The sequence below is a fragment of the Ceratina calcarata genome, unplaced genomic scaffold, assembly GCF_001652005.2.
Source record: "Ceratina calcarata isolate Rehan_Ccalc_2016 unplaced genomic scaffold, ASM165200v1 scaffold351.2, whole genome shotgun sequence".
NCBI classification, from domain to species: Eukaryota; Metazoa; Arthropoda; class Insecta; order Hymenoptera; family Apidae; genus Ceratina; species Ceratina calcarata.
The window spans coordinates 520,659-540,350 of record NW_017158043.1 but is presented as its reverse complement, the minus strand read 5'-3'; the positions used below and the strand labels follow the sequence as shown (position 1 = coordinate 540,350).

The 19,692-nt window shown below is 44.6% G+C and overlaps 5 protein-coding genes across 14 annotated transcripts; 2 read left to right on the top strand and 3 right to left on the bottom strand.

Annotated features, from left to right (window-relative positions):
* Positions 1-1,204: 1,204 nt before the first annotated feature.
* Positions 1,205-6,696, bottom strand: LOC108625334 (60 kDa SS-A/Ro ribonucleoprotein). Of its 4 annotated transcripts, none has more exons than XM_018025252.2 (8): positions 6,216-6,696; positions 5,626-5,836; positions 5,182-5,548; positions 4,890-5,107; positions 4,622-4,827; positions 4,429-4,549; positions 3,959-4,365; positions 1,205-3,887 (listed from the first exon to the last, which is right to left on the bottom strand). In XM_018025252.2, exons 2-8 carry the CDS (start codon positions 5,818-5,820, stop codon positions 3,755-3,757), a joined length of 1,647 nt encoding a protein of 548 aa, XP_017880741.1. In that variant the 5' UTR covers positions 5,821-5,836; positions 6,216-6,696; the 3' UTR covers positions 1,205-3,754. The 4 variants fall into 4 exon arrangements, with proteins under 4 accessions (XP_017880741.1, XP_026669662.1, XP_017880743.1 ...); XM_026813861.1 differs by having other exon boundaries at positions 6,380-6,696; XM_018025254.2 differs by lacking the exon at positions 6,216-6,696 and adding an exon at positions 6,114-6,209.
* A 172-nt stretch (positions 6,697-6,868) lies between these two features.
* On the top strand, positions 6,869-10,978 carry fand (Pre-mRNA-splicing factor SYF1 fand). Of its 2 annotated transcripts, XM_018025237.2 has the most exons (15): positions 6,869-7,137; positions 7,217-7,365; positions 7,427-7,748; positions 7,813-8,112; positions 8,196-8,337; positions 8,405-8,556; positions 8,629-8,849; positions 8,930-9,092; positions 9,156-9,269; positions 9,362-9,524; positions 9,604-9,713; positions 9,781-9,984; positions 10,061-10,280; positions 10,361-10,507; positions 10,657-10,978. In XM_018025237.2, the coding sequence occupies exons 1-15, from the start codon at positions 7,096-7,098 to the stop codon at positions 10,731-10,733; spliced, it is 2,526 nt and encodes an 841-aa protein (XP_017880726.1). In that variant the 5' UTR covers positions 6,869-7,095; the 3' UTR covers positions 10,734-10,978. The 2 variants fall into 2 exon arrangements, with proteins under 2 accessions (XP_017880726.1, XP_026669655.1); XM_026813854.1 differs by lacking the exons at positions 6,869-7,137; positions 7,217-7,365 and having other exon boundaries at positions 7,581-7,748; positions 7,817-8,112.
* On the bottom strand, positions 10,522-13,913 carry Fbxo42 (F-box protein 42). Of its 4 annotated transcripts, none has more exons than XM_026813863.1 (8): positions 13,725-13,913; positions 12,889-13,181; positions 12,475-12,818; positions 12,242-12,399; positions 12,038-12,168; positions 11,817-11,956; positions 11,622-11,758; positions 10,522-11,562 (listed from the first exon to the last, which is right to left on the bottom strand). In XM_026813863.1, exons 2-8 carry the CDS (start codon positions 13,010-13,012, stop codon positions 11,013-11,015), a joined length of 1,584 nt encoding a protein of 527 aa, XP_026669664.1. In that variant the 5' UTR covers positions 13,013-13,181; positions 13,725-13,913; the 3' UTR covers positions 10,522-11,012. The 4 variants fall into 4 exon arrangements, with proteins under 4 accessions (XP_026669664.1, XP_026669665.1, XP_017880753.1 ...); XM_026813864.1 differs by lacking the exon at positions 13,725-13,913 and adding an exon at positions 13,596-13,702; XM_018025264.2 differs by lacking the exon at positions 13,725-13,913 and adding an exon at positions 13,453-13,589.
* LOC108625339 (KDEL motif-containing protein 1) lies at positions 13,277-16,847 on the top strand. Of its 2 annotated transcripts, none has more exons than XM_026813865.1 (8): positions 13,277-13,478; positions 13,879-14,076; positions 14,152-14,363; positions 14,440-14,651; positions 14,722-14,966; positions 15,057-15,294; positions 15,359-15,658; positions 15,763-16,847. In XM_026813865.1, the coding sequence occupies exons 2-8, from the start codon at positions 13,913-13,915 to the stop codon at positions 15,895-15,897; spliced, it is 1,506 nt and encodes a 501-aa protein (XP_026669666.1). In that variant the 5' UTR covers positions 13,277-13,478; positions 13,879-13,912; the 3' UTR covers positions 15,898-16,847. The 2 variants fall into 2 exon arrangements, with proteins under 2 accessions (XP_026669666.1, XP_017880757.1); XM_018025268.2 differs by having other exon boundaries at positions 13,427-13,518.
* Positions 15,889-19,546, bottom strand: LOC108625333 (basic salivary proline-rich protein 1). 2 transcript variants are annotated; one of them, XR_001916642.2, is made up of 7 exons: positions 19,298-19,546; positions 19,101-19,177; positions 18,941-19,022; positions 18,657-18,864; positions 17,388-18,583; positions 17,030-17,303; positions 15,889-16,935 (listed from the first exon to the last, which is right to left on the bottom strand). XR_001916642.2 is itself a non-coding variant. In XM_018025251.2 (6 exons), exons 1-6 carry the CDS (start codon positions 19,355-19,357, stop codon positions 17,094-17,096), a joined length of 1,833 nt encoding a protein of 610 aa, XP_017880740.1. In that variant the 5' UTR covers positions 19,358-19,546; the 3' UTR covers positions 15,889-17,093. The 2 variants fall into 2 exon arrangements, 1 of the variants encoding a protein (XP_017880740.1); XM_018025251.2 differs by having other exon boundaries at positions 15,889-17,303.
* Positions 19,547-19,692: the final 146 nt, after the last annotated feature.

Here is a 19,692-nt window from a genome sequence, read left to right as displayed (position 1 = left end):
TTAGAGATAGTAATACTATTTTCGATCAACGAACGCAACCGCACAAAACGAAAGACGGCGTGTCTCTCTCTCACACGTATTAACTGATCAGTATAAAACAACATATAATCGTATTAAAATCGCAATAGTTCTCCTTATACATATACACATGACACGTATATATATATATATGTGTGTGTGTGTGTGGATATATATATATATATATATATATATATATATCAATTATTATCGAGAAACAAATAATAAATAGCCGACACCTATACGTATTAAAAAAATGTAAGACGAATGTCTATTTAGTTAAGTTTAGAGTACTTTTCCCTTCATCTTTTCTCTTTGTAAAAAAGTAAGGCCAGAAAGTAGGCATTCTGTGTAAGTCACGAAGTATTTAATTATTCCGTGTTCGCCGGCATAATTAGTGCAACTCCGTTAGAAATCCGTTAATCGTATTTAGGACATGAACGAGGCATACTTCCGTATATATTTTTGTACATAAAGTGTAACACCGTTTCTTGGCATTGCTTCGAACAGTTCATAAGCAACAGATTGAGCAGTTTTATTATTGCGGATCGTCGCAGAGTGATGCACTAACGATGCGATTACGATAATTTCCTTTCTCTTTCCCCCCCTCGGATCTCGTTAATCTTAAGGAACATGTTGCTATTACTCTTACGTGTACATTGAGACCTGTACACCGCGAGCCTGTCAAATATGTACTTACATTAAATATACGTACGCGAAATAAAAGATTTGTGCTTCCTAATGGAAACTAAATTCGTCTCGGATCAAAACACCGTTTTTCTTCAAATAATGAAAATTTCGCCGAAGACCCCATAAGATTCTTCTTACGGTACGGTTACGTTACGACAATTTGAACAGACCATAACGCGGCCAAGATACAACGCGATGCTTCGTACACGCGGTATGTTCGAACTCATACTACTATTACGCTGTTCAATTTTATTCCGGAATTTGTCGTTCTCCCTCACGGTAAATATTGTTTTCACCTTCTTTTTTTTAACTAGAATGAACACATTTAACATATCGTTTCTCGTTCAAGACGGATGGAGAACAGCATTTACCTAAAATCTGTGGGCTTGAAAAAAGGAGCGCGGATACTACACGTTTCCCTCGGACAGTGTAAGTAGTCTTGCTGTTCCTACGTTCCTGTACCTCTTCTTTTTTTTCTTTCATTTTCATTTTTCTGTTTTTTTTTTTTAACATTTTGGACGTATTTTATGATAGACGACGCATGCTGGCTTACGCGACACGGTCGAAAAGAAATACGTACGACCGATGAAAACAAAAGGACCTAACGTACACACGGATTCGTTGCCAGTCTCAGTGGCAGGAACGATCACTTTGACCTATCGAGTCTCGGCGTCGTTTCTAAAATAATCGAAAATCGTAATCGTAAACGATAAAAAGATGGCAGTTACGAAGTGACAGTGGCGAAGAGATTACTCGGACAGTCGATATGATTTCTTTTCGATCGTCAGGTAAGAGCGTGTCGATAATTAAGCTACTCTCTACCTACGTAGGTGATATCAGTGAATATAGGCTACAAATACAAACGTAGCATCGTACGTTCAATCACTCTTAACGAGTAAACAGTATAATTAAACGCGCGACTATTACAATGTTTCTTCGTCTATCTCTACGATCATTTCTCTCGTACGAAAAGATTGTTGTCAAGCGCATCTTAGAACGTTGACTACGGAAAATTTATCTAAAAATACTAGTATTTTCGATAACTTATGATTCGTAAAACGTACCTTTATGCGACGCATCGCGCAAACGATATTACAAATCGCGAGATGAACGTTCTTCCCCGGTGAAACATCGATCCCCGGTGATATAATAATTAACAGACCGCAAGACAGAAAGACGAATCAATGGAGAAATCGCATTGTCTGCAGAAAATATGAAAATCAATATCCGAAAACGTATAGCGATGCATGTACAATTTTTGTTTCAACTCTCGGACGTTCGTCGGGCGAGAAATGAAAATCGTTTCTACGCTTTACGATTTCCCCTGACGCGTTTACGTTCGACGTGTATAAGTGGTTCGATCGATCCATGAATCACCGCGCCAGGCTGCGAAGGACACGTGAACATTTAAGCACTTAATTCAAATGTTTCGTCGGACCTGAGAATACATCCACGCTGGGTTATCAGTTGTTTAAGAAGAGCTCGACTCTTGCTTCCAAAAACCAAACGACTTTGCCTCGGGTAATTCAAGGATCGAAATGCCTCTGGATACCGTCGTTCCTTCGCTCTTTCATCGTCTCTAAAGATACTAATCAATTAACAAACGAACGCAGACAATCGGCGCGTCTCTGGCTCACGTATTCGCTCCTATCTCTTCGCCTAGTTCGAACGATAACAATGTACCTTGTATCACAGTATTACGTTAGTAGCAGTATTTAGTATTTGTCGTATTTACTTTGGATATGGCAAATATGAAATACAACAGTAAAATTATACTAATGTAAGTCTATATTCTTTGGGGCTAAATGCGTATCACAGAGGGAAAATTTTCAACGTTCTATTCGTTTTCTTTTTTATTCCTTTTTTTAAATTCTTATTCGAGCTCCCAGAGGCGCGCCGGTCCTCGAAATGTATTTTCATCCTAAAAGTCGCGTTCTACGTATACCTATAGATTCTTATCAAGGAGAGTACAGAAAGCTTCATCGCTGATCAATGGAAATAAGCAGGCGAATATTCGAGTAAAAGTATCTTTCCGTTTGAAAAATGCACCTTACGTTACTTCAGACACTCGTTGCGTGTCTAACACGCAGTCTTATCCTAACGTTTTTTTTCCTTTTTTCCTTTATTCAGCTGCGCAAGTGTTATTTCATTAGACGAGAAGCGATAAATTATTAAACGCGCGTCCGTTTCTCCTAAGCAATGTAAAACAGTGGTCCATGACGTTCGAAACATTTTTCTGTATCTAATCAAATGGTCGATCACAGACGTATCACATTTATATCCTTTGTTAATTATTGATTCGTTTATCGGTGCACCGTTCGATTGAACAAATATTTACATAATCTGTTGGACCACTCTCTAAGGACAAATTAAATTGTTATCAAAGATTATATTCGGCTTATCCTACGTACTAAAGACATGCATTAGATATCGTCAGTAATGTCGACGCGTTAGTATTACTACTAGCGATAAATGTATAACTGTTACCAGTTATAATGACAATTAAGTGCCGATCCATTCTTCGTTCTTGTCAGGCGTGAATAAAAACGAAATCGAAACTTCTTACGAGCAGTGGATTCATACTGAAGCTATTGATGTCAATGCAGAAGAGCTTTCGATCAGAACTTTCTTTTTCTCGGCACGTGTACGATTTGCCTCTGAATGTGTCATAGAATATTTTCAGTAGTAAGTTTCTGTTTGACAGTCGAGACACTCGATTCAAGATTCATGCCGATTCTCGTAGTAAATTCATGACGAACGTGAAGTGAATCGAAGTGATTCGAGTACCGATCGTTGAAGTCGGTTCGACCATCGCATGCTCTGGCTACCGTATAAATATCAGACTAGTAAATATTCATAGATTATTGGCAATTAGCTTTTTCTCCCCCCTCCCCACAGCGAACGTGGCGGTCTAAACGTGTAATGTATTTCTTAATTGACGATTTTGTAAAGATGATCTCGAAGTTCACTCATTCAAAAATCAAGTCGGTCGTTTTAAAAGCGTGATAAATGATTGATTGCGGTACTTGCCAAAGAACGTGGACGATTAAAACAGGGACTTGGCGAAAGCCTGTACGACAACGGGAACGCTGGCGTCGAAACCGTTTATCAACAAAATGCTCTTGTTCGTCTTCTCCTTGCGGTAAGTCGATGAGGAACATACGGCACAGTTTATCAACCTGAGGACAAGCGTCAACGTGTACGAATCATTCCTTCGACAATCGGTGCGATTTAAACCGTCGTCACTCACTTCGTGTTCGGAAGTTTCAATTTTGTCTTGTAAGTTTGAAGAGCCTCCTCGGACGTGTCGGATTTCTCGAATATCTGATCCACGACGTTCACGAAGACGTCGTACTTGTTGTTCTGATGCGCAGCCCACGCCATAGGTTTACTCAGGTTCACATTTCCAACGGGCATCTGTTGCAATCTCCTCATGGCTTGACCGAAGGAGGCCGTTTTATCGATGTTCACGGTATGAATCCCGACGTTTTTGAAAGTCGCAACGGTGACGTGCTTCTCGCTACGAAGGAGAGCAAGCGCGATCATGCAACCCGCTTCCGCGCCGTTCACGTTACCGCTGCGCCAACAGTGGGTCTCCAACATCACTTTGTTCATATTGATCGTTACCATGTAACGTAATCCGGTCGGTTGAACGTTCTACGTGAAACAGAGACGATGTAACAAGGCGTGAACGTTTCGAAAAACGCATTTTACACTTACGTTAAAGGAGAGATTCAACATTTTATAGAGAGCGTCGATGATCTTCGAATTTGGTTTAGGCGGAACGGGTAATGGTTTTTCAAACTGTTCTTTGATCTTTCTCTTCTCGTACGTCAACGGCCTGGAAAACGACACGTACTCGTAGAGCGAACGCGATGAAACGTCTGAATTGCGAACTATCATCGTCACCTACTTTCCAGAGTTCTCGTAGTCTCTGATCGTGACCAATACCAAAGCCGGGTGAACCTTGTCTTGAGCGATGCTCTCCGTAGAGGTGAACTGATCCACTATCTTCGAGACCGTCGGCGAATTAGGTCTCAATAATTCGAGATTGTGGATCCTTTGCAAATTGGTCAAAAGTAGAACCAAGTTCATTGATGGTATCAACGCGTTCCAAACCTGAAAATTGTTCGTCACAGTCGACCATCTGCATCGAAATTCTTTTTATCATCATTCGGTACCTCTTTAGATTTCAACAAGTGTCCAGGTACGTGATCGAGCGTTAATCCGTACGTCTCTAAGAGCCCTGCCGCACGAACTTCGTCCGTGCAACGTTTAAAGTCCTCCACACGCTCGATGTATTCTAAAACCTCTGCGACCGATCGATCTTCGTTCGATGTCCCCTTCTCCTTCGCTTCCTTCAAACCGTGTACTACGTATTTAAGGATGATTTCCAGCCCTGTTCAACGGCACACTGTTTAATTTACGATAAGACCATGCAGCGACGCAATTAAAACGAACTTGGACGACTACCAGGATCAGTGGCCACAGGATGAGACAGTTTGACGATGTCTTTGTGCTTCCAACCGTATCTCCCCTTGTACCTCGTGACACATTCGGCCAATTCTATCGGTGTCTTCGACAAATACCAATTGTTCGCAGCTTTCCTCAAGCCCTGGCCCCATCCATGCTTCGAGCCACCGGCCGCGTCCAGTTCCTTTTGTTTACTGATTTGAGAAGCGAATTTAATAAATAAAATGAAATGTTGCGGCGACGCACAAATTTTGTTCAAGGCCGCGTATGCCTCGTGACGCAAGCTCTCGCTTTTCATTTGCCTGCAGCAAACAGCCAAAGCGAATACCAGCGTTTCTGGATTCGGTACGAGATTAGTTTCAAATGCCTGGGAAGGAGATTTTAAGTCAGATGTGCATACACGTATATATGTTATAAACTGAGAACGTGGTAACGGACTTTTACCTTAATGATAATCTGAACGGGTAACAATTGTTTCTCAGTATTTTCTGCTAACTCTTCGATGGACGGGACGTTCTTGGCCAAGTAATAATTGTGAACGAACCAGTTTCCAGGTTGATAATCCGGATATTCCTTTCCGACGTAGAGAAATCGTGACAACCGTACCTCAGGATCGTTTGGATCCAAATCCATCGCCATCTCTCAATGCACAATCCTACGAAAGAAATATTAATCCAGATGAAACAGAGACGAGACGTAGCTCGCTCCTACAGAAGCTAAGCTTAGATCTCCTTTCGACAATTTGAAAAGCTTATTTACGGATTTAACCGCTCGTAAAATACAATGGTTATCGGATGTAATTAACGATCGTGTCTCGGAGACTGACATTCAATCGACTTAACGATCGGAGAACGTTTAGAACATCTGCGATTACGCGTCCTACGGAATTTTACCGTTTAGAGCTACGCCTTTGCGGACACCTATAAACGTACGATGTTTCGAGGTGCTCTTGAATCTTTCAGCATTTCAAGTTTTTGGTAAAAGAATGGGAAACCGTCGAACGCCACGGTCGTACGGTGCACAAACGAACGTACTTAACAGGTATCACTGGATGACCCGATAAGGTAAGAAGAAGACACACGGGAATGGCATTGTGTTAGTTTGGCTTTGGAAGTCGTAAAGGTACGATGCTTGCACGGTTGCGAGGCATCTCGTCGAACGGGACGATCGTCGTTAACTAGATCCAACCCTCGATTACCTTGCGTTAATCGGAAGAATAACGACTTAGAGACACAACCATGCAGAACGACGTTCCGTGACGTAGAAAAACTGTACCGACGGACGGGACGAGTTATGCGGCCCGCATAAACTTATTGCGTCAAGTACAAAACACAGAAGCTCGTTGACCCGCAAGGGATACGTTAATATTCGAACAGGTTTTTGATTTTCAAACGTCTCGCCGGATTTAGAAGCGATCCAAGCACTTTTCGAAGACCGTCGTTTCGTTTTTTAACACGAGCTTCACGAGTTTGAAAATATTTTCTATCGCAGGTTGCATGTTTACTCGTCCGGGCGCATTAACGTATACGTTCGTTCTGCGCGCATGCATTCTACTTATGTACACGGCTTCACAGCTCCGAACTCCGAACAGAATAGTTACAAACAAACGATACGTGTACGTTTTTACGGGTTCTCGAAGCACGCCGATTTGTTTAAAGTTCGAAGCAACATGGACAAAGGGTTCAAGTATTTATCAATGAAAAACCACCTTCACGTTCGTATTTAGATGTAGCGTGGCCGTGACCGCGTGGCTAGTATAGTAAACCTTGGTAAACCTAGTAAACCGCCTGCGACCGCGTCGAAACAGTGTAAAGTAACCTGTGTACGCGATATATTTAATCGTACCTACGTAACGTTGCCAATGTGCCGTAGTTGAATTAAATAAATCGTAGACGGTTACGAACATTGGAAAACATGTTGGAACGCAAGGATCCGGATGGAAACTCATACGTTTTCGTAAGTATACTCGTCGTATCAACACCCTCTTCCTTTCATACAGTTTCGCTTAACGTCTCCATCGTTTCGTTCACTTTAGAACGAAGAGGATTTACCGTACGAAGAAGAAATCTTGCGAAATCCGTATTCGGTGAAACACTGGCAACGTTACATAGACCACTTGAGGAGTACGAAAAGTAGTAATCTCAACATCGTATACGAACGAGCGTTGAAGGAGCTTCCTGGAAGGTAAGACACGCACATCTCCTTTCAGAGTTCGTTTTATACAGTGCGACACATTTTCTCTCAGCTACAAGTTATGGTACAACTACCTGCGGCAGCGCGTGAGTCAGTTGAAAGGGAGATGTATAACGGATGCCCTTTACGAAGATGTGAACAACGCGTTCGAACGTGCTCTGGTCTTCATGCACAAAATGCCTAGAATTTGGATGGATTACTGTACACTAATGACGGAGCAGTATTACATCACTCGCACTCGTCAAGTCTTCGACAGAGCGCTCAGAGCTCTTCCTATCACGCAACACCATCGGATATGGCCGTTGTACATAGAGTTTTTAAAGAAGCACGACGTCTACGAAACTGCTGTCAGAGTTTTCAGGAGATATTTGAAGGTACGTGTACTCGGACTTGCGTCGTGGACTCACACCCGATAACGCGTGATCCGTTTGTCTCTAGCTAGCTCCAGAAGATACTGAGGAATACATAGAGTATTTAATATCTATCGGAAGGCTCGACGAAGCAGCCGTGAAGCTCGCACAAATCGTCAATCAAGACGATTTTGTTTCTAAACACGGCAAATCGAATCATCAACTGTGGAACGAGTTGTGCGATTTGATATCGAAGAATCCTTCGAAAATTAAGTCCCTCAACGTGGACGCGATTATCAGGGGCGGGTTGAGACGTTATACCGATCAGTTAGGCCCTTTGTGGAATTCGTTGGCGGACTATTACGTTCGCAGCGGCTTATTCGAGAGGGTATCGGACGATTCGTTCTTCGAAATTGAACATCAACCTTAGATTCGTTAGTCGCGAGATCTCAATGTGTTCCTCTTCTACAGGCGAGAGATATTTACGAAGAAGCTATCCAAACGGTGACTACCGTCAGGGATTTTACCCAAGTCTTCGATGCATACGCCCAGTTCGAAGAACTGAGTCTCAGCAAGCGTATGGAAGAGGCGGCGAAGAATCCTACCGAAGATGGTACGACAAGAACGTTCTGTTGTCAGAAACTGACGCGACCTTTAATCACCTGCAATTACGTTTGCAGACGACATCGACCTGGAATTGAGACTGGCACGATTCGAACATCTGATGGAGAGGCGATTGCTCCTTCTGAATTCTGTCTTGCTCAGACAAAATCCTCACAACGTACAAGAATGGCACAAGAGAGTCAGACTTTACGAGGGGCAGCCGCACGAGGTAAAGATCTTCATTTGATCCCGTATTAAACTAAATTTATACGACCTCGACGGTCTGTTCGTTCCCCTTCAGATTATTAACACGTATACGGAAGCCGTGCAAACCGTACAGCCACAATTGGCCGTAGGTAAATTGCACACTTTGTGGGTGGAGTTCGGCAAGTTTTACGAAGAGAACGGCCAAATAGCAGATGCCCGAGTAGTCTTCGAGAAAGCGACTCACGTTCCTTACACGAAAGTCGACGACCTCGCTTCCGTGTGGTGCGAGTGGGCAGAAATGGAAATCAGACACGGGTATCGTTTCTTCCTTCTTCCGTTTTCTCCATCGACCTCGTAAACGCTCTTTGATTAATGCGACGATTGTATTTGTGTAGGAATTATAAAGAGGCGTTGAAACTGATGCATCGAGCCACGGCTATGCCATTCCGTAAAGTGGCCTATCACGACGAGACGGAAACCGTTCAAATGAGACTGTACAAATCTCTGAGAGTTTGGTCCATGTACGCCGACCTGGAAGAAAGTTTCGGCACGTTCAAGGTACGTTTCAATGGGCGATCACGGTTTCAGCAGGATTCTCTTTATCTCATTTCATTGTTTCAGACTTGTAAAGCCGTGTACGACAAGATCATCGATTTGAAAATTGCGACACCACAAATCATCATTAATTACGGCTTGTTTTTAGAAGAGAACAAATACTTCGAAGAAGCTTTCAGAGTATGTGTAGTCGATCGCGCGAAACGCGATGTTGAAATTATACTACGCGGCCTCACGATGTTCGCCCATTATTTTTTTTCTTTTTTTTTCAGGCTTACGAGAAAGGCATTGCTCTTTTCAAGTGGCCAAACGTGTACGACATATGGAACACTTATCTCACTAAATTTTTAAAACGTTACGGTGGTACCAAACTGGAACGAACGCGAGATCTGTTCGAACAGTGTCTGGAACACTGCCCACCGAAGTATGCCAAAGGTACCGCGTACGCCACGTGACGCTTCGGATCATTGTGCGTGTAAGAAACTACGTTGCTAATTCTCTTTCACTGTCGTAGCTCTGTACTTGCTGTATGCAAAGTTAGAAGAGGAACATGGCTTGGCTAGACACGCGATGTCGGTATACGAACGAGCAACGAGCGCCGTTCTACCGGAAGAACGATTCGAGGTACCAAAACCGGTACTTAATTCGGTAACTACGACACGAAAGATCAACAATGCGTTTCATCTTACAGATGTTCAACATATACATAAAGAAAGCGGCAGATATATACGGCGTGCCAAAGACGAGACAGATTTACGAGAAGGCTATCGCGGTACTCAACGACGATAACACGAGAGAGATGTGCTTACGGTTCGCAGAAATGGAGACGAAGCTGGGAGAGGTCGACAGGGCCCGGGCGATATACGCGCACTGCAGTCAAATTTGTGACCCGAGAGTACGTACAAAATACTGTTAGTTCATGAACGATAAACGTGACGTCTCTGAACATACCTTCGTTACGTTCTGATCAGGTGACGTCGAATTTCTGGCAAATATGGAAAGAGTTCGAGGTGAGACACGGTAACGAGGACACGATGCGCGAGATGCTTCGAATCAAGCGCAGCGTTCAAGCGATGTACAATACTCAGGTGAACATGATGTCCGCGCAAATGTTGAACAACGCGTCGAATCCACCGTCTGACGTGCCGGTGGATGCGATGCGCCTTTTGGACAGCAAGACACAGGCCACTGGTTCGTTTGCTCTGTTACACGACGTACGCGTACATGTCCTAATTACTTCCGAGCAGAAATTTAATCGTGTAGCATTGCAGACAACATTGCCGGGTACAAAGAGGGTATCAAGTTCGTTCGCGGCGTGACGGAAAAGGATGGCAAGCCGGAATCTCAGGTAAACAATCCGGACGAGATAGACATCGACATCGACGACGTCAACGAGAACGAAGGAGACGCGGAGGGAGGTAAGCGCAGAATCTTTTAGGACAGACACATTCAGATTTTTATTACGTTCCGTCGCGTGTAACGCGGCTTAGAAATTTGGACAGTTCAGCAGCAGCAGCAAACAGATATTTTCTCTCATGTCTCTGAACCCGTGCTTTCATACTTTCAGACATACCTGTCGAGAAACAAACTATACCGTCGCAAGTGTTCGGTAGTCTGAAAACAGCCGAGGCCGAAGATGATTAACACGTAAGCGAAACGCGTGAAAGAAAATATGTAAATAACAGAATTGTAATAAAATCAGGCGGCGAGTACATTAATGTACATTCGTCGAGCTAACGATCGTCGTTCCTCGTCAACGGAAAAAAATCTCGACTTCATTCGAGGAAGTGCGTAAACGAGCGAAACCTATGCGTGTATCACAAAATATTTTTACAGTACTTTTATATCGTAATTATAACTTTTACTTTAATTAAACGATGAATGGAGAAGCTGATACTCATCCGTGTCTCCGTTGCGGGGACATTAAATAATGTATCTCGGAGGATTTATGAAATGTAGATCGTTATACACCTCGGGCTCGTCCACGTTAGGATGGTTTTGCACAGTCGTTTGCTCTTTACCGATGCCTCCGAATACTATTAATTCTCCGCGACCGGCCACGAGCGAGTAAAGTATTCTTTCGTTGGGACCCGACTGACCGTCGTGCTTCAAAGGAATCCACGAGGCACTGCACTCATCGCACAGGACGTTCCCGATATCCAACACGAATATGGACAACGTGTTTTTCGGCTTCTTCGCCGCTTTTGATTGCGTTCTTCGATTCCTAATACTCTCCTCCATTCTACGGAGCGACTCCAGTTGACGTTGTCGATGACTGTTACTGCCGCTATTGCGCACGGGTTCGTCGCGAAAAGCGGCCATACTCAATACATTATCATAGCAGAACGGCAAGTTCTTCGTAAAGTTCGGACGTTGAGGCGATGGCCGTGGACTCGGCGCAGATACCTCCGAGAAAGACCCGTGCCGACCATTGATGTTCACATCTCTATCTACGGTAGACAGGTTTCCTCGCCTGGAACCAAAGTTCGATCAGATCTATTTGTCGATGTCTCAACGACAGAGTCGTCGTACCGAACGTATAAAGGGGACGAATCGCTCTCCCTTGGCGAAGATGCGGCTTGACAAGTGACTTTCTTCAGCGATATGCTCATATCGTTCGGCTTATTCTGACATTTGTTTATGCTAAGGACGATGACGTAGTTGCCCACCTATGAGACGAAAAGACGTGCTAGTTGCAACATCGACGACGATTCCTTTGACCATTACCTTACAAGCTTGGTGACACCAAATACGCGTCGGTGCCCATTCGGTGTTGTGCATATTTACTTTCTTCCAAGTCCAGGTCGCGCCTTCCATTTTCAATAGCCAAGCATCGTTCATGGCCGCATTAGGCCCGGTGCAACCTCCTAATTTTTCATGCACGTCGATTAAACGATCTTAAACGAGAATCCATGAGATTCGAAAAATCGCATTTCCGAACAGCTTACCAAGCACTAGGAGATGTTTCTCCCCGAGCTCGATCTGAGACTGACCATAACGCGGTTGCGGCTTCACGTTCGAAGTGGCTTGCTTGTACCAACTGTACGAGTCCAAGTTCAAACACCACACGTCATTGGATCTGTCTCGAGAGAAGAGAATGTTGCTCGTATCAAGCAGGCCGAAGGATGTTAATTGTGATTCAAACATATTACCTATACCCGTTACATATACCTCCGAAAACGATCATACGATTGTTGTGGATCGACGCAGAATGCGCCGAAGTGGGCGGAGGTGCTTCCAGGGTACTTACAGCGAACCACTTGTTATTTTCTATAGAGTACATGTGCAGTTCGTTGAACAATTTCCATTGCTAGAAGCACGAGGAGACGTTGACGATTGTCGAAACGCTGTTTCGATCAATTTCGATCTTTCAACGAACACCTACCTGATGTACAGGATAGGGCGATGGATGGGACCATCCGCCAAATAAAACAAAGCTTTTCTTGTAATAGAGCATAGTGGCGCAAGCTTTGGGAGACGGATAAGTCCCTTTGGTGATCAATCTGACCCAAGTTCTCGTGTCCAAGTCCAATCTCCACAAATCATTGAAGGTCGTACAAGTAGCTGTGCATCCACCAAAAACGTACATCGAGTTTCCGTACGTACACGCAGAATGCGAATGCCTCTTCGCGATCGTTGACGTCCATTGCTTGGGCGGGCACAGACTCCAGAGCAACGATCCGTAAGCAACAGATTTGTGAAAGTGCGTTTTATTATGATGTATCACATCTGTAATGGAAGAAGCGTCGCTAATCCTTATACGAACACATGCAAGTGTAACGACGAGAGTTTTACGCACTTTGCGTGGCACGGAACCACCTCTTAGATACCAGTTTACACTCCTCGAGATCCTTGTAAGGTGGAATCAGACTTAGAATGTATTCTAACAGAACATCCGGCAAATCGTCGATGTTACACTCCATTTTGGGCGTTTAAACGTTTATTAGAGTTTATCGTTACGCGTCGGTACGTTAAATGCCCGATTCGTTCGATTCGCGGGTCGAAACAAAACTGTTATTGTCTCGATTGTTTGGGAATCATTTTTCTCTATCACTTTCCAGTGACTCCGCCGCAAATCGAACAGATTCCCACCTGCAGAGAACCGAGCGAGTCTTGTAAGTGAAAAATTCGACGCGTCTTCATTGCACGGTTCGCGTTCAAATTCGTATCATGCATTTTAGTGAATGTATTTCTCTTTAACGACGACTATTGTTGAGAGTTACATGAAACTGGATCACTATGATTTCTCGTAAACAAATATAACCTAAGGACAAGGATTATCTGCTACACGACACTACGTCATAACGCTACGAACTGCAGAGGGAATGGAGTAGAGTCACAGTATACTGTGGTAGAACTTTACGAGTTGGCTAGCTTCAAGTAACAATGGTAACAACAATATCCTTCGACGACGACTGATTATAAAATGGTATTCTCGATCGACGTTATATCCAGTTATATGCTTTCGTTTTATCGTTGCAACTATCCCAGCAGTAATTTCATTACCAATTTCCCGATTATTTACTCGTATCTATGTGAAGATACACGCATGTACGAAATACATGTACAATTTCTGAAGCATGATCACTTTTTAAAAAACATTCTGCATACGATATACGATATGTGATGATATACCCTACGAGCTTCAGCAGCTGCATTCAGCTGGATTCCTCGGTTATCACGTTTCGATTTTATTACGCTCTTATCGAACCGAATCGAATCGATTCAAACACAAATACTACACAAATACTCAGGTTCTCATTGTACTTTATTCGTCCTGTACGATTAGTTTTAGACGAACGTGAGCGTCACTCTTGGGAAGAATGATGTTTGCATCGATTTTATTGTTACTCATGTGTCGAGAGGTGTGGAACGTCGAGGTAGATTCATCGAAAACAATTGTTTGGGGTCCGGGATTGGAACCGGATAAAATAACGATGAGAGCAAGGTATATTTTTCTACAGTTCGTCGATTTCAATGGAAACAAGTACGTCCTTCAATTTTGTTCATTCATTATCAGTGAGTTCCTGTTAATTTCTTTTCTCACGAACTTTTTCTGAAGTTTAACAGAATCACCTGGGAAAGATATAATATCTGTTTCCTTACAAGGGAAAAGTTCGACGGGACATACGTGCTACGTATGGACACAAATTTTTGACTCTAAGGATGGAAGTTTTATTGTTAGATATAAAATACACGAGGCATGCTTCGATTTGAAATTAAACGTAAAAACGAAGCATCGTACTTCGTCCGTCCTATCGATAGAATCCAAAGGTATCGAAGCTCATCGCGAGCAAAGTCTTTTTTACTTTCTTCCGTCCGACGCAAAGGGTTCTGCAAAATTTTTTAGGACCCGTTTACGAAGAAGAATGTTACTGCCCAAATCCTTCCATCGACGACTGGTTGGGCGATTTCAAATGTTCCAAAAACTACACGCGAATACACAAAGATCTTATGCCTTTTACGAACGTGGACTTTGACAAAATTCGTGACGACATCGTGAAAGCGTACGACCGACCGGGATCCATCAGTCTGTGTCATTACGTGGTCAAGTCTAACGAAGTAACTACCGCTCGCATGATCGTCACGTCGATTCGCGTAACTGTACTCGAATTAAACCAGACGGAATAAGATTTTTAGGAAATGCCACGGTCGACACGTAGGTTTCAAGATGTTCATGGATTCTATCCTTCTGTCGCTCGCGCGTAAAGTCGTTCTACCTGATATCGAGTTGTTCGTGAATCTCGGGGACTGGCCGCTCGTTTCGAAGCACGGAAAAGATTACCCGATCTTCTCGTGGTGCGGCTCGTCTGACACAAAGGACATCGTCATGCCCACCTACGATATCACGGAATCATCGCTAGAAGCAATGGGAAGGTGCAACCGCTCATTATATTACCGAAGACTGTTCGAACAGATCTGTAGTCACGGCCTTCCCGCATTTTGATAACATCGCGTATGACATAGGGTGATGTTGGACGTGCTATCTGTACAAGGTAGTACCGAAACGCCGTGGAGAGACAAAAGGAGACAACTGTTCTGGCGTGGTCGAGATTCCCGCAGAGAACGGCTAGATCTGATCGACGTTTCAAGAAAATACCCTGAACTGTTCAACGTTTCGATCACGAATTTCTTTTTCTTTACCGATGAAATTGATAAGTACGGTCCAGGGCAAAGTCACGTGTCATTCTTCGATTTCTTTAAGGTATAAGGGACGAGCAATTTCGCATGAATTCTAATTGTTAAGTAACGTCGAATACTTTTCACAGTACAAGTATCAATTGAACATCGATGGCACGGTGGCTTCGTATCGGTTTCCGTATCTACTCGCCGGAGACGGTCTCGTGTTCAAACAAGAATCAAAGTATTATGAATTCTTTTACGATGACGTTCTACCTTGGAAACATTACGTACCCGTTAAAAGCGACTTGTCGGATCTCGTTGAAAAGATCATGTGGGCGAGAGAACACGACGAGGAAGCGTTGCAAATTGCCAAGTCCGCTAGACAATTCGCAAGGGATAATTTACTGCCGCAAGACGTGTTTTGCTATCACGCCGTCTTGTTTAATGTGAGAAATTCTAGGCGAGATCAGGCAGATTTAACTTCATTTATTCATTTTTCATTTTTCTTCAATATATGTCATAGAATAACGTTCTTTTTGTTTTATCTCAGGAATGGAGTAAACGCTTAAAGAGTAGAGTTAAGGTACTAGATAACATGGAAGAAGTGCTGCAACCTAAGCATTCTTGTAAATGTTACAACGACGGTGACAAGGTCGAAGAAACGAGACTCAAGAAGGAACTTTAATCATCGATTTACTCCCTAATAATATACGGGTTTCACGTTCTACCATAGTCTCTTTCGTACGCAAAAATAAACACATGGTTCGAACATCTGTCGCACAGACGAGCGTGATTTCGCAGCGAATTGCAGTAAAAGAGGAGAGATCAATCTTAAAATATCGAGTCGTTCTAACATTGGAAATCTCTACTTTCAACTTTACAATTTGAAAATATATATTTTTTATGACAGTCTATCTTCGTTTATGATCGTTCTGCTCAACGTTTCGATGGTACACGACGGAAATATTAAGCAAAAGCGAAAAAGAACCAGAGTTCAGAATTGAAGTGTCGAACGTTCCGTTGTCCTCTTTTACTCGTGAATTCGACGACGCGTCTCGCGCTACCTCGGATCAAGCGCCAAGAAATTTTCCAAGGAAAAGACAATATTTTCGCAAACATACAAATCCGTTTAATGACAATAAAAAATATATATATATGTATATATATATATATATGTATAAAATTAGACAAGGAAACAAACAATAGGTTACTCGTAAAGCAAACGCGCGCTCCCGCAGCTGTGAACAGATCGTATCACGTCGTACCGTACGTTTCGTACGTTCAACATCGATGCGACGAATGTGTCGATGCTGCAACTCCTCATCGATCGAGCTAAACGCACTGCCGAGTCCGGTACCACACGTATCGGAATTAAAGAACGGAGATTTACGACCCTAACGTACAGAGCGACGTTACGTAGAACATAGAATGTAAATGCATCGAGTCGAAACGTCGACATTTGTACCAAATCATTCACAGCATCCCGAATGTTTTAATTGCGAGAGTATCTGCGATGGAAGATACGACTTCTTTTTGTTTCTTCGAAGTCTTTTCGATCACATTGGAATACGTATACAATATGCAAAGTCTACAAAATTGATTTTTGTACCGAATTATATTTGGTGGTAAAATCGATCTATGCGTACCTTATTTTCGAGAAGAGTCGAGGTCGTCCAGAAACGTTGCCAACGTTAGTATCGTAGTAACGTTTCGTCAGCAGCACCTTTCCGTAGTAACATGATTATTTTTATTATTTAGCCCCATTAAGTGACACGTAGACGATATGCTGTGAAGGATTAAATTGATGTTCTATTTACGCCATCTCGTTCCGGGTTCCGTTCCTCTACATTACGGCGACGAATTTACGCTGACGCGTAGACTCTACTGCGGAGGTGGCTGATAACCGTAACCACCGTACTGATTCGGCGGCGGCGGTCCTTGAGGTCCGGGAGGAGGAGGCATGTGACCACCGGGTGGTCGCGGTGGATACTGAGGGTATCCCTGTCCAGCCGGCGGCGGAGGGTAATTCTGAGGCGGGTACTGCGGATGTCCGTAATGTTGCCCACCTTGAGGCGGATGAGGCGTGTACACCTACGCACGGGTTCGACATACGATCTCATTATACGTATAAAAAATCGCGTCGTCCTAACTATCGAGGTCAGGGTTCGCCAATACCTGTGGTTGACCGCCAGGCGTCGGTGGCACGTACGTCTGCGTAGTAGCCGGACCGTACCCAGGCTGTGGCTGCGGTCCCGGAGGAGGAGCAGGGCCCTGCGGAGGTCCCGACGGTGGCTGAAATCCACTCGGCGCGGGACTCTGAGATTGTTGCTGTTGAGACTGCGGCGGCGTCTGAGACTGCTGTTGCGATTGTTGCTGTTGATGCGGAGGCTGATGCGCGGGTGGTTGATGGCTCGATTGGTGAGAGGGCTGATGGGGCGACTGATGTGGAGCATGGGGCGACTGATGCGGGGACTGATGCGGCGGTTGATGCGGCGGATGAGACGTCGGATGAGGCGACTGATGCACGGGATAGCCAGACGGAGCGGGGCCAGGAGGCGCGTAACTGCCTCCCTGCGAGGTGGGCGGTGGACCGCTGCTCGGTGGATAGGTCTGGGTCGAGGCGGACGGCGTACTCGTCGGTTGACTGCTCTGAACGTAAGTGTTCACTCCGGCCGCCGGCGAGCTGCTGAAAGGCGGCGACGTAGAGACCGGACCGTACTGCGTCGCGCCGGGACCAGGACTCGGTTGATTGCCATAGTTCGGTTGAGGTCCAGGGTTTTGTTGTGAGCCAGGTTGAGGCGGTTGAGCGCTCGACGTAGGCGGAGCTGGGTAGTTCTGAGACGGTACATTGTTCGCGTACGCTTGAGACGACGGAGGAGGATAATTTCCGGGCTGGCCGCCTCCGTAAGCATTTTGCGGCGGTGCCTGAGACGGAGGTTGTTGATAATTTGGCTGCGGGCTAGGACTACCGTACTGTCCCGGCTGTTGCTGCTGTCCGCTCGACGGGAAGTTCTGTGGCGAAGGGTTAGAAGGCGGGTAGCCCTGCTGATTCGGTGGCGGTGGCCCGTAGCCCGTGGGAGGCTGAGTCGACCCCGGTGGTGGATATCCACCTGGTTGAGGTCCGTAACTGTTCACCGTAGTCGGAGGACCGTAATTCGGTTGCGTCGACGCACTGTATCCCTGTTGCTGGGAAGCGTTCGGTGGTCCGTACTGATTCGGCTGTCCCGGAGTATAAGCCGTACCCTGAGGACCTTGATAATTCGAGCCAGGAGTTTGGTTGGCATACTGCGCGGGGTAGCCTTGTTGAGATGGTTGTTGAGGGTATCCCTGAGGTCCTCTGTATTGCTGCGGTCCAGGCGCAGTAGGCGGTCCTTCGGACAAGACGTCACTATCAGAAGGCAGTTGTAACAAGAATGAGAGAGCTCTCGTCGGACCAGAACGTACTGTTTATAGCGGGACCTTGTCCAGGCATGACCGGACCACGATATCCTTGAGACATGGGCTGTCCTTGATTAAAACTCGACATCGGTAACGTTGGTTGGGTGTTCGGAGGTATATCGCCTCCGGGACCACCCGATCCCGTCGGAGCAGTGGGAAGGCCTTGCGGACTCATCATACCATGCTGAGGGCCATTAGGAATTCCCTGCGGTGGCTTGTCACAAAAATGAAAAATGAAAAACGTGCTTCGAAAGGAAACGTCATTGATTAATCAAAGTATATCACGTTACCGGCAGCAATGCTTGTATATTCTGATTCGCATCCGCGATGGAGGCCAAATATACTAAATTACGATGCAGCATCTGCTGGTATCTGACAGAAAATCGTACACATAAGTGAACAGTTACAGGAATAATCAAATTAGTTTTAAAAACGAGTCGTTGCGCTCACTGTATACACTCTTGAGGTTTCCCTTTATTCTGGTATTCTTGTATCGTCTGAATGAGCTGGCTGTTTTCATCGAGCATCTACGAAAACACATGCGTTACGTATTACAAGTCCAGCGTGTTTAAACGCAGTTTCAACCAAACTCGAATGGTTCGGCCCATGTTTCAGGTGTTAAATTAGCAACACGCGATATTAATTACCTTCTGTATTTGGGCAGGATTCGGTGGCGGTCTCCCGCGTTGAGCAAAAGTCACGGACATATCTTTGGATGGCTCGTGAAGTAAAGTATGTGACGAATACAGTTCACTCAGGCTTCTACTCTTCTTCGCGTAAACCGCGAATCGTCGATTTGTTTTCTCGCGTCACTATGGTCATCTGAAACTTCGAGACTTATCGTTCATTGCGATGCATTGTTCTTCGGCAAACCAAGACAAAGCCTGTTTGATGCGTCAACTCCGTTTATAGAAGTACTCGCGTCCGATTAGCGACAACGATCGTTACGAAAGAAAACTCCCGAACACGAGTAACGTTGGCGATCCCTTTATAAAATTGCTAACTCTACAAGTATGAAACGATCAGTGTATGTATGTACTAC

Excerpts from the sequence above, each read along its gene's own strand:
- LOC108625334 (XM_018025252.2), bottom strand. The coding sequence starts at position 5,820 with ATGGCGATGGATTTGGATCCAAACGATCCTGAGGTACGGTTGTCACGA. Across the intron at positions 5,108-5,181 it reads TCCTGTGGCCACTGATCCTG|GGCTGGAAATCATCCTTAAA; the intron begins GTAGTCGTCCAA and ends GCCGTTGAACAG. Across the intron at positions 3,888-3,958 it reads TTGAAACTTCCGAACACGAA|GTTGATAAACTGTGCCGTAT; the intron begins GTGAGTGACGAC and ends GCTTGTCCTCAG.
- fand (XM_018025237.2), top strand. The coding sequence starts at position 7,096 with ATGTTGGAACGCAAGGATCCGGATGGAAACTCATACGTTTTC. Across the intron at positions 7,366-7,426 it reads TTGAAGGAGCTTCCTGGAAG|CTACAAGTTATGGTACAACT; the intron begins GTAAGACACGCA and ends ATTTTCTCTCAG. Across the intron at positions 8,113-8,195 it reads GCAGCGGCTTATTCGAGAGG|GCGAGAGATATTTACGAAGA; the intron begins GTATCGGACGAT and ends CCTCTTCTACAG.
- Fbxo42 (XM_026813863.1), bottom strand. The coding sequence starts at position 13,012 with ATGGAGTGTAACATCGACGATTTGCCGGATGTTCTGTTAGAATACATT. Across the intron at positions 11,957-12,037 it reads GAAACATCTCCTAGTGCTTG|GAGGTTGCACCGGGCCTAAT; the intron begins GTAAGCTGTTCG and ends ATGAAAAATTAG. Across the intron at positions 11,759-11,816 it reads GGTGTCACCAAGCTTGTAAG|GTGGGCAACTACGTCATCGT; the intron begins GTAATGGTCAAA and ends TTCGTCTCATAG.
- LOC108625339 (XM_026813865.1), top strand. The coding sequence starts at position 13,913 with ATGATGTTTGCATCGATTTTATTGTTACTCATGTGTCGAGAGGTGTGG. Across the intron at positions 14,652-14,721 it reads ACGTGGTCAAGTCTAACGAA|ATTTTTAGGAAATGCCACGG; the intron begins GTAACTACCGCT and ends AGACGGAATAAG. Across the intron at positions 14,967-15,056 it reads TCGCTAGAAGCAATGGGAAG|GGTGATGTTGGACGTGCTAT; the intron begins GTGCAACCGCTC and ends CGTATGACATAG.
- LOC108625333 (XM_018025251.2), bottom strand. The coding sequence starts at position 19,357 with ATGTCCGTGACTTTTGCTCAACGCGGGAGACCGCCACCGAATCCTGCC. Across the intron at positions 19,178-19,297 it reads ATCCTGCCCAAATACAGAAG|ATGCTCGATGAAAACAGCCA; the intron begins GTAATTAATATC and ends GTGTTTTCGTAG. Across the intron at positions 18,865-18,940 it reads ATATACAAGCATTGCTGCCG|CCACCGCAGGGAATTCCTAA; the intron begins GTAACGTGATAT and ends TTTTGTGACAAG.